Source organism: Haliotis cracherodii, unplaced genomic scaffold (assembly GCF_022045235.1).
Source record: "Haliotis cracherodii isolate W230 unplaced genomic scaffold, xgHalCrac1.p SCAF_18, whole genome shotgun sequence".
NCBI lineage: Eukaryota > Metazoa > Mollusca > Gastropoda > Lepetellida > Haliotidae > Haliotis > Haliotis cracherodii.
In genome coordinates this window covers 9,711,155-9,723,627 of record NW_027266273.1, presented here as the reverse complement: position 1 = coordinate 9,723,627, position 12,473 = coordinate 9,711,155, and the positions used below count along the sequence as shown (strand labels likewise).

Here is a 12,473-nt window from a genome sequence, read left to right as displayed (position 1 = left end):
CCTGTATGCCACAAATACACTCTAACATGACAAAAAACTGAATCTATTTTCACAATGCACAAAAGTTATTTTAGTTTGGGTGTCACATAAAATCTGTTGCATGTGCCTCGAGTTCAGTCGCAGATGCAATGTGTAGTTCGATTTTGGTTTGGGTACATTATCTGTACAAAAAGGTACTGGGTACTGGGTACAGCTTACATTGAATCTTGTTTTTAGTATTAGAAAAAGAATTTTAATTTGTGATATGGTACTCTGTGTTTTTCTAGCATGCATGTGGGCAAAGCATGGGCCGTGATTTTGTTTTTTAGCAAAAGCTTCTTATGATTTGGGTTTTAATTGCATGCTGCTGATTGATAGCAGCTTTTGTGCTTCGCACACGAATACAATGATACAAGTATTAATGTGATCTTTGACATGTCCATTAGAATGCATGTTTTTTTGTTGTTTTTCACACTTTCCAAATAAGGGAAATATTTCAAATTAGGAGTGGAAATGATTATACAGAGGGGAAATAATTATGCAGGCCAGATCAGTCCTGGATCCTTTTTTTAAAGTTTCCCAGTGGAGGTATTTCATGATGCACAAGGAAATAAGACATTTAGAATTTTTATGATGAATTATTTGACTTTAGGTCCGTTACAAAATGACGATCGGATTAAAAAACAAAACAGGATATATTTGGGAAAATACATGTTTATTCTACTTCCTGATAAAAGTTTCAATGAAGCTAAAATGAAGCTATAGCTGCATAGGGGTTTGAAATAAGTATGATTTCATCCTAGCTCAGAATTTAATCGTATGTTTGTGAACTACCTTATATTATTAGGTATATGTTAGTTTTTAACATCTAGATCCATGGTATCAACTTGGATTAGCTGTTATTGTCTTTAATGATAAGAATAGTAGGTATACATTGAAGAGCTTGGAAATAGTTGATATTGTGGGGACAGACGTTCTCTCAGGCATATCATTTAGGTGGTGATTTCAAGGGCTGAGATTGGCCTGTACCCCAAGTCTGCCAATACCCTGAAATAAACGAGTAGTTTCATGGTGTTTAGGGGAGATGCAAACCATGGGGATAATTAGTCGGCATATTGATATACGTCCATATGTTGACTGATCCCTTAAGAAATTGTCAGTGCAAGGGTGGATCCAACATTGTTAAAAAGGAGGGTCCAAAATATCAAATTCCTCCCCCCCCTGGATCCCCCCTGGATCCCCCACGCCCCGGGTCCCCTCTCTGGATCCACCTATGGATCTCCCCCCCCCCCCCCCCTGGATCCACCTCTCTGAATCCGCCTATGCAGGCCCTTCATTTTTGTATTGCTTGGTTTACGGCTCCGGCGACCTAAAACATTGACAGATCGAAGATAAAACGAAACCAGAAAGACAAGGTTTTTTATTGGACCCTCAACGGTAAAGATCACTTTGAAAATAAAAGTAGTCCATACAATTTTTATGACTAAAACAAATATTATGCATAATAAATAGTCATCACAAGTCACATTTTATAATTATTGTATTTAAAATGTCCCAAACCATAAATACATCTTTTTGGCACTTTCCAATCCAAATCAAACTTTAAAATGCTTTAACTCTGTACATTGCAATTATATATGTTTGGTTAAACTACTGACCAAATATTTCACTTTCATAATTTGTAACCCTCAAGGTCTAGCCTAATCTGTTGTGTGTTTAGTTAGTGTTGTCTCGTTATGCATGACTTTCACATTTTCAGTTTGTTTTGTGTTGATGTAGAAATATTTTGACACCCATCCACATCACAATCCTCATGTGAGTATGAAAGATGGCCTTACTAACACATGAGTGCTCCATTAACCTGCTGTTCTCACAGACACCTGTCTTCAGAATAAGGCTTGTCATTACTGATGTTTCTATTTTGACTATTTTCTTTGTTTCTTTTTAAAGTAGAACTGTGTTAATCCAGAGAGGGGGTGGTCGGGTAGCCTGGTGGTTAAAGCGTTCGCTCGTCACGCCGAAGACCCGGGTTCGATTCCCGACATGGGTACAATGTGTGAAGCCCATTTCTGGTGTCCCCCGCCGGGATATTGCTGGAATATTGCTAAAAGCGGCGTAAAACCATACTCACTCACTCACTAATCCAGAGAGACCAGTTTTCATTATGTTCTACATGTGGGGATTCTTGGGTAGAATAAATCTCAGATATCCCATGCTTGTTTTGCCATTTGGATCCTGGGTTGGCACAGACATCCAGTCACCAAATGGTTGTCATAAGGCGACTAAACTGATGGGGTGAGGTGAATGGAATGGACAGACAATTCCCCGTCCCAAGCCCCTAAGAGATATCAATATCACAACTACCGTATTCGACATAATAAGCGCCCCGCTCTAATAAGCGCCCACGGCGATATTTGCTGATATATTGGCTAGTGAACAATCCCAATAAGCACCCCTTCCGATTGATCAATGTATACAAGACTTATTTATTCGCGTATAATACGCACTCGTGTGTTATATGCATTCTAAATTATGGGCAAATAAATTCTTGAAAAATTTATCTGTTGCATGTAAACATTTCAGTGTGTCAGCATAAACCACGAACTTTATCTTTCAACTCTCTTTTTTCCACCAAAATAATATTCTAATAAGAGCCCCTAATTTCTAATTTTGAGAGCATCCTGAGCGCTTATTACGTCGAATACGGTAGTTTATTTAATCTACAGGCAATAGCTCATAGGGATTCTTTTCATCACAATTGTCATAATACAATTCAGAAACAGTACTCATCATCGAAGTTCATGTGTTCTGCTTAAATACATTTCCTCCAAATAGGTTATTTTATCTTTGAGTTAATTTTTCCTTTGAGAATCCTCTGCATTTTCTGTTAAGGGTACAAGATACATTACAGTGATTCCTTCGTTTCCATAGTGTTTTACACAGTGGAACAACCAGCTCAGGGATCTTAGTTGTTGTGGCTATACAGAGTTGCCTCCCTTTGATACCCTGGATGAGTTGGTTGTGTGTTGAGGTTTAATATGTAAGACCTGTAAGCACCATCCCATGTCCAAGTATTTCAAGTAATGAACATCTAAAATTACATTAGATTGAGCTTTGCCACTTTGATCTGACATGCTGTAACATCCAACCCATATTCCTCACCAGCTTCTGACTAACATGGCCGCTGCAGCTTTAGCTCCTGCTTGGATGACTCGCTGTGTATCAGTACACTTGTGCATTGTGCACCGATATATCTACTGATTGATTCAAAGTGGACACAATTTATGGATAACAACTTCTTGAATATGCTATGATAGCACCGTTTCACTATTATAAGTTTTAGCAGGATCACGAGGGGTACATGGGGTTTTATGCGTCCCACGTTAGGTTTTATACCACGAGCCGGAGGTGAGTAGTGTAAAACCTAACTAGGAATGCATGAAATCCCATATACCTCGAGTGATCCGGCTACAATGAATTGACTTCCCGACATGTTTTGATATGACGTTCTGGGGGCCATGGTTGGCCCAGTCGTCCAAGGCGCCGCGATTCGCTGTGCAGAGTTAAGTCCCTTTGGCACGCCAGAAACCTATGATTGTGGGTTCGAATCCTGGTTCGCCCCGATTATGTTTCTAGGTTTGTCAGCACCATTTAAAGTATTTTATCAAGGTCATGTGGACCAATCAGATCTCATCATTCTGACGTGGAGGTATGATAAAGATCCTTAGACTGTTTTAAGCATGGTACATAATCTCATGTTAATCTCTTTCATGTATGTAAATTGTTGGTGTTGTTGATCCTTCACCAACCATATAAAATTTTGTGCCATGCTCAGATTATTCAGACTTGTTCAACAATGGTACAAGGATCTATGCCGAAATATCGCTGTGATAGTGTATTAAAGATGTTGTTTTCCATAATTTGTGTCTACTTTGCCATCCATCAACTTCTAAGAAACGCCTATCAAACAATTCATACTGATTGATAGCTGTGAAGTAGTGTATTCTAGATGCTACATTACAGAGACTTCTATGACTATTTGCCACTAATGTTGATGTACGACATCGGCCATCTTCCTTATCTACCACTAACAGCTATTTTGGATTTTTTCTCTTTGTATGATTTATATTTTATATTCTTTCACTTTCTACATTTAACACTTGTGTGTCAAGAATCTGACATTTGAGAGGGGGAGGGATCGTCTGTGGACATGGTTGTCATGGATGTTCAGTAGTGTTCACATGCCTTCATGTGTGTTCACATGCACTGTGCAAATGTGTTTGAGCAAGAGACGATAAATTTTAAGTCTTGAGTTTTCATAGTCTTTAATATTTCTTTTTGTTTTTACTCTAACAAAGTGAATATTTTTATCTAAAACATGATCTTTTCTCAATTCAGCTGGATTTTCATTTATATACAGTGAAATATGTTTATAACGAACACGCTTATAACCAACTGAAGGATATAACAAACTGTGGTTTGGGGTCCTGTTCATTTGCTGTCTACTTGGTTTATGTGCCGTATCTATGCTTATAATGAAATACGGTTATAACGTTCTAAATTTAGTGGTCCCTTTGAGTTCATTATAACCGTAGTTTAGTGAATGTTACAATATTAGGAATGTTATTGATTAGGACTACAACATTATTTGTATTAATGTATTGCTAAGTGTTTAGTTTGGGTAGGACATTTTTATTTACTCATCAGGAAGGGGAGGTGGGGTAGCCTATAGCGTTTGCTCATCAAGCCAAAGACCCGAGTTCGATTCCCGAAGTGGGTACAATGTATGAAGCCCATTTCTGGTGTCCAATGATATTGCTGATATATTGTTTAAAGCGACGTAAAACCACTCACTCACATATGTGACTGTTTTATTAATATATACTCAGGCGTCTGTAAGAGACTACTTCACTCACCCTGTCTGTCTTAACAGTTGGCTCGATGCCACATATATATACTACCTAGCTCCCGTCAGCCATGTTGGAGGTTATACCAGTTAGCTCCCCTCAGCCATGTTGGAGGTTATACTACCTAGCTCCCCTCAGCCATGTCGGAGGTTATACCACCTAGCTCCCCTCAGCCATGTTGGAGGTTATACCACCTAGCTCCCCTCAGCCATGTCGGAGGTTATACCACCAAGCTCCCCTCAGCCGTGTTGGAGGTTATACTACCTAGCTCCCCTCAGCCATGTCGGAGGTTATACCACCAAGCTCCCCTCAGCCGTGTTGGAGGTTATACCACCAAGCTCCCCTCAGCCATGTCGGAGGTTATACCACCAAGCTCCCCTCAGCCATGTCGGAGGTTATACTACCTAGCTCCCCTCAGCCATGTTGGAGGTTATACCACCTAGCTCCCCTCAGCCGTGTTGGAGGTTATACCACCAAGCTCCCCTCAGCCGTGTTGGAGGTTATACCACCTAGCTCCCCTCAGCCGTGTTGGAGGTTATAGCACCTAGATCCCCTCAGCCGTGTTGGAGGTTATACCACCTAGCTCCCCTCAGCCATGTTGGAGGTTATACCACCTAGCTCCCCTCAGCCATGTTGGAGGTTATACCACCAAGCTCCCCTCAGCCGTGTTGGAGGTTATACCACCTAGCTCCCCCAGCCATGTTGGAGGTTAGACTTTGTCCCCAGCAACATGTGTTGGTCATTAGAGGCACAACATCAAGGTGACAATACTGTATAATCAGTGTTAAAATACAGTTAAAGTTCCTGTAAAAATAAGTAAATAAGTAAAGGAAAATACATAAACCACAAATCAACTGCACGGACATTTCATGCATTATGTTTGTAATGCATGAGAATCTTTAACTTCGTGCATTGGTATCCGTGCTGCATTTGAAGTACTGCACATGCATTTTGTGCAATTTGTTTTGAAGCCAGTATTTTGTTATGCACTTGCTTAGAATTAATGCATGAGATTAATATTTGCATTTCAGAAAGTAGGTCAGTAAACTCTGAATTTGTCATCGATAATCTGTAGTTGAAACAATAGTGACGACATAGCTGTATTTTAATTCTCATTATGCGTGACTTGTGTGGATATGACAGTATCTGTGGCCTATCAGCATGATGACCAGGTCAGTTTCATGCTGCTGGGTAGTTTTGCTAACATCACCATAGCAACCCTGTCCACTCCCAGCATTTGAAGCAACTTTCACAGTGTGTGGACATTCATTTATTGTCCCAGACTGGCTTCCACAGGAAATATCATTTGGATGATATCAAGCAATATCACCTACCGTATTCGATGTAATAAACGCCCCGCTCGAATATGCGCCCTCGGCGATATTTGCTAATATATTGGCCTCCCTTCTGATTGATCAATGTACACAAGACTTATTTATTCGTGTATAATAAGCACTCGTGTGTTATATGCACCCTTAATTATGGGCAATTAAATTCTGGAAAAATATATCTGTTGTATATAAACAGTTCAGATCGTCAGCATAAACCACGAAATTTATCTTTCAACTGTTTTTTTCAACCAAAATAATATTCTAATAAGAGCCCCCTATTTCTATTTTTGAGAGCGCCCTGGGCGCTTACTACGTCGAATACGGTAATAGAAATTGCTACAATGAAATTGCAACACATTGTTTTGCAGACCGTCACAATCAAATGACATCACTAATCTCTCTGAAGCTGGGTCGCATTTCTTATTACATGGACGAACCAGGTTATTAGAGTATGACTGAAAAAGTTTGAAGAATGATTTTGGATGACAAATACAATTTCACTCTTGTGTCTTCCAATTTCAAATGTATCAAGACATGTTGAGCCAAGGAAACTATGCTCTGCAAGCCTCAGATATTTTTTACTTTTGTCAACTTGTCTTCATATATTTGATGTCAAAATCACTGGTGATTATGTATGTAATATGTGCTGACCCAACTACAAACCCACCTGGTGGCCATGTTGTTTCAGGATCGGCCCCGGCCAGGCAAGACGACGCCCTCCAACCGTGAGAGTCAGAGTCTGACGCAGCTGGACGGGATCAGTACGGATGGGGAGGAACTAAGTGGGGGCGACCTGAGTGGTGAACAAAGCCCAAGTCAGCCATGTCTTGATATGCTACCCTCTCCAGCACCAGGCCCTGCAGTGAGTACACCAGTCCATCGGGGACCAGTCCTTCTGTGGTAGGCCTGGGACCAGTCCAGATTTACTACCCGGGTACCCACCCAACTATTACCTGACCTGGGTACTGGCTGTAGGCGTCAAGAGATACGTACAAAATGTCCGACTGGGAATAGTTTGACTGTAGCCCTGGACAAAATGTATTTAGATACACCTATAAAACGATCTGGTCATGCAAACGCTGAAGTTGACTTAAGTTTTGTCTTAATTCAAACAAATAAAAGTCAGAGAAGGAATGGTGCATAGTCAGAAAGAAATGTGAACATAAGTGACTTACCATAGAGTTCTAGATCATTTTGTCATTAAACATCACATGACTAACCACAGGTCCGGTTAGTCCTGTGGGTACCTGGGTCCTTCTCAGTACCCACCCGACCTGAGTACCCGAGTTACAAAAAATGCTTTTTTTATTATTATTATTATTTTCTGAAGTTTAGAAAAGTGATATTTTCATTGCAGTGACCATAACACTGCAAATTTCTCTGCAGTGAACGTAACACTCGTGAAAAGTATATCTTCTTTCCCCCCGTTACCCGATGAGAGAAACATGATATTTCACATGAAACATGAAATATCCTCTATGTACTTCATGGGGGCAGCTTTAAGTTGTTGAAACAATGACCCACCATACCAAGACATGGGTTCTATGGGTGCAGTCTGTTTCTGGTGTGTGCCAGATATTTCATGAACAATGCTAAGCAAAGGATAAAACCCCTACTCCCGTGCTTGGAAGTCCATTGCTGTCTTCCCCTTGCCATGATGTGGGTTGCCCCGTGAAGATTCGGTTAGAACTGATTGTCACCAAGCCATGCTTGTCGTAATAGGCAACTATGGGGATCGGGTGGTCAGACTCACTGACTTGGTTGATTGCATGTCATCGTATCCCAATGACGTAGATTGATGCTCATGATGTTAATCACTTGATTGTCAGGTCTAGACTCTCTTTTTTAACTTTATTTCTGTTGCGTTTTTACACATGGGCTATACAATGTAATACATAGGCAGTAAACAAAAGTTGAGAACAGAATTATTGTGTGGAAAACAAAAGATGACAAGAAGACCAAAAGTCTAGACTTGATTATTCGTCTTGATCTTGTCTGGCTCGAATTTTTACAGAACACGTCTGTATAGCTGAAATATCGGTTTGGGGCTTTATACAATACAACAAAGTAAGAAATAAACATGATGTTGATTGCATATTGTAGAATAAAACTCACCTCACTCGCGTTTGTGTTTCAGGGTCAGAGCTCCTTCCAAATCACGCCAATAGATGGGACACATCCATTGTTAATATTCATCAACCCGAAGAGTGGTGGCAAACAAGGGGGCAAGTGAGTGCTGCATGCTTGTCAGTGTGTTTCAGGACAAGATGATGCACAAAGTGTATGTCCTCTTGAAGCATTGAATCTGAATTCTATTGTTGAAGCATCACATCCCGGTATGAACACAAATTTAAGTTGTGATTAACTCACCCTCGAAATATCAGCAATTTCGAGCATTGAATCTGAATTCTATTGTTGAAGCATCACATCCCGGTATGAACACAAATTTAAGTCTTGATTAACTCACCCTCGAAATATCAGCAATTTCGTCTTAACTGTTTAAAACTTTCGTCTGAACTGTTTAAATATTTCGTCTTAACTGTTTAAAAATCGGATATGCAATGGTAAGCATTGTCTGGACTATACAAGAATGCTAATCTTGTTTATGATGCAAGTTTGTATTTGATCACAGTTTGATCATATTTTGATCAAATTTTTAGTAGCGTTTATATTGTGCTGATCTATATACTACTCAACTTTATTAGGGATGTTTGTTATTTGTTTATGATACACAACACTGATTCAATATGTCAAGTGTCTATTTAAATAGAAAGGCATATCTGATTATCCTTATCAGAATTTGAGCAGTATGTAATAAGCATGATAAGGGAGGTGGGGTTGAACTTATTTTGTAATTCTATTTGAATGTTTGTCATTTCAGTAGCCAATGAAGAGAATGCCTGTTTGTCTGTTTCAGTAGCCAATGAAGAGAATGCCTGTTTGTCTGTTTCAGTAGCCAATGAAGAGAATGCCTGTTTGTCTGTTTCAGTAGCCAATGAAGAGAATGCCTGTTTGTCTGTTTCATTAGCCAATGAAGAGAATTCCTGTTTGTCTGTTTCAGGCTTTTGCGGAAGTTTCAGTATTTATTAAACCCTAGGCAAACATACGACATGATTAGGAATGGTCCAATGGTGGGGTAAGTGTTCGGTGTGTCGACCAACGATTTCGTTTTGTTTGTTTCTTATTTAAGATTGCACTTTTGGTCGATGACCCGTGAAGATCCAGGTTAGAATTGGTCTTCAGCTGCCCATGGTTGTCGTAATAGGCAAGGATAATTGCCATAAGAGATGACAAACGGGATGGGGTGGTCTGACTTGGTTGGTGCCTATCATCGTATCCCAATTCCAGAGATCAATACTCATGACAATCACTGGATTGTCTGGTCCAGACTCGATTATTTCCAGACTATTACTGAGTGTGGAGACAACAGACAGACAAAACTAACAAAACTGTTTTGACATTTGTTCATATTTGCTATATTACGAGCACTGCTTTAGTAAGTGCACCACTCTCTTAATTGTGTAAGCGCCGGAGTACTTATTACGGTGACTTTGGTAAGTGTAATATCAAGATTGCATTCATGCATATGTCCCAATATAGTTTTTCTTCTTCCGCAGGCTTCAGTTTTTGAAGGATGTACCAAACACTCGTATTTTAGTGTGTGGTGGTGATGGTTCTGTTGGTTGGTTACTTGATACAATGGGTAAGTGAAGCATAACAACAAATTCGCCCGAAATGCAAAAATTAAGTTAAATAAATCATTTTTGGAAATATTGTAAAATTATTTGAAAAACCTTTGAATTACCCTTCCAGATTCATGACTCAAATTTTATACAGCATTTCATGGGTTGTGTCCCTTGTTACAGATAAGTTGGCCTTGAACTATCAACCTCCAGTTGCAGTGCTACCTCTTGGAACGGGAAATGACCTTGCTAGGTGCATGCGGTGGGGTGGAGGTAAGCAAGCAGAGATCAGTTGGAGCTTTATCTGCTTCTTGAAATGCACCAATGACGTCATTCTGTTGTTTCACCCATGTTTGCTGTAAAGGCGACTATGCTTGTCGTAAGAGGCGACGAACAGGATTGGGTGGTCAGACTCGCTGACTTGGTTGATGCATGTCATCGTATCCCAATTGTTGAGATTGATGTTCATGATTTCAATCACTGGACTGTCTGGTCCAGACTCGATTATTTACAGACCGCCATTATATAGCTGGAATATTGGTGAGTGCGGCGTTAGACTATGGGGTTTTCCATCGAGGAAGTAGTCATATTCAACAGCTCTTGTGACCACCAAGTTGTGTAGACTACAACTAGTTCGAGAGTTCTTCAGATTATTATGAAGTATTAAAAAATCTTAAACCAGAAAGTCACATGACTCTAACTACCTTATTAACTGAGGAATATGTGCTTGGTTTTATAGCATGTCTCTTCAGCTTTTTGAAAGCACACGTCTAACATATTTGACTGATGCTTCCTTGATTAGAAGGTATATGGTTTTCCGGAATAATGAAATCACTTCTAGTTTCAGCTAGAGTACCCTTCCTCAGCCTTCTGTTACAGCCTCTTTACACTTGCTAATGTTGCAGGTTATGAAGGCGAGAGTCTGCTCAAGGTGTTGAAGCGTATTGAACACAGTACGTGCATCATGCTGGACCGATGGCAGATCGAGTTCAGCAAACCCGAGGGTACTGATGAGGAGGAGGGCGACCCCATCCCCTACAACATCATCAACAACTACTTCTCCATAGGGGTGGTGAGTGTGTTATTTGTGGATGTCCTGAATCACAGACAGGGGTGGGGCGGTGGGGCATTTCTTGTGTCCCCGCAGGATATTGCTGGAATATTGCTAAAAGCGGCGTGAAACCATACTAACTCACTCACACATACAGGGGCCATGGTTATTCCTCTCAACTGGCACTAGCTTGAGACATTTGTGGATGACAAGAGAGATTTGTTCTGCTCTATGGCCTGTTAATAATCCAGTCTGGACCAAACAATCCAGTGATAATATTGCGAGCAATGATCCATGTCATTTTGATACGATGACACCCAATCCACCGAGTTACCGACCACCGAATCCATCCATGAAGATCCGGGGTAGAATAGATCTTCAGCAACCCATGCTTGCCGTAAAAGGCGACTATGCTTGTCGTAAGCGGCGACTAATGGGATTGGGTGGTCAGGGTCGCTGACTTTGTTGATGCATGTCATCGTATCCCAATTACGTGGATCGATGCCCATGATGTCAATCACTGGATTGTCAGGTCAAGACTCGATTATTTACAGACCGGCATCATATAGCTGGAATATTGTTGAGTGTGTAACCAAACCAAAAAACAAACAAACAAAACTGACCTTGCACAGCAGTGTTGAGTTCTGCTGAAGACATGTTGCACTTTGTCTTTGTCCTTCTTAGCTTTTTGAGTATGGCGTTAAACAACAATTAAAACAAATAAAACATTAAGTTGCCTCTTACAACAAACATAGGTTGCTGAGGACCTATATCCTCACCCAGAATCCCCACAGGGGGATGTCATACCCGCCATGTGCTAAGAGGGCAGAAATAATGAAAGTATTTCTTTGTTTCAGGATGCATCAATATGTCATCGATTTCACATTATGAGGGAAAAGCATCCAGAAAAGTTCAACAGCCGGTGAGTGGTGATTACATTGATTCACATGTAGAAACAACTCACTTGAAGTTGAAGTAGTTTGGTTTCGGAGTAATTTTCCCATTTCAAACAGGTGTCAACAGTTTATGTTTCTTTTACAGGATGAAGAACAAATTTTGGTATTTTGAGTTTGGCACATCGGAGCAGTTCAGCTCTACTTGCAAGCATCTACATGAAGACATTGACATTATGGTGAGATCACTCAACTCTCCTGGGATATCTCAGATAAACATTCTAGCAATCCTCGATCTCCCATCTTCCTGAGGTAAAAGTCCAGTTTCCACTCTTGCTTAACTAGGCTACAATTTCCTGCTTCGATCATAACACCACCAGTGGCGATTACAAGCTATGTCCCTCCCATGTCCCTCTTATTGACCAATGAGATTCCACCTCTCATATCACCTGCATTTGATTCAAACAAAATGGCGGCACCCCGTCAAGAAAATCTGATCGATAACCCAGATTTTTTTTGTAATAATATGGGTTGGTGCCCATTGGACAGTACACATGTTCTGCAAATCCTGAGATCATCCGAAATCAGAGCGGCAGTCGCCATGTTGATTATGAGCTGAAGTTGATTTC

At 40.4% G+C, this 12,473-nt stretch overlaps 1 protein-coding gene across 8 annotated transcripts in view; it reads left to right on the top strand.

Moving 5' to 3' along the window:
- The window catches only part of LOC139465757 (diacylglycerol kinase beta-like), a 109,702-nt gene that overhangs the window by 81,247 nt on the left and 15,982 nt on the right, over positions 1-12,473 (top strand). For 7 of the 8 annotated variants that reach the window (XM_071247621.1, XM_071247625.1, XM_071247623.1 and 4 more), the window contains exons 14-22: positions 1,759-1,794; positions 6,906-7,079; positions 8,355-8,446; positions 9,279-9,353; positions 9,835-9,920; positions 10,084-10,173; positions 10,806-10,972; positions 11,809-11,873; positions 11,993-12,083. In XM_071247621.1, the coding sequence (XP_071103722.1) occupies positions 1,759-1,794; positions 6,906-7,079; positions 8,355-8,446; positions 9,279-9,353; positions 9,835-9,920; positions 10,084-10,173; positions 10,806-10,972; positions 11,809-11,873; positions 11,993-12,083 (876 nt within the window). The remainder of the gene's footprint in view (positions 1-1,758; positions 1,795-6,905; positions 7,080-8,354; positions 8,447-9,278; positions 9,354-9,834; positions 9,921-10,083; positions 10,174-10,805; positions 10,973-11,808; positions 11,874-11,992; positions 12,084-12,473) is intronic. The other variant, XM_071247624.1, reaches the window with a different exon arrangement.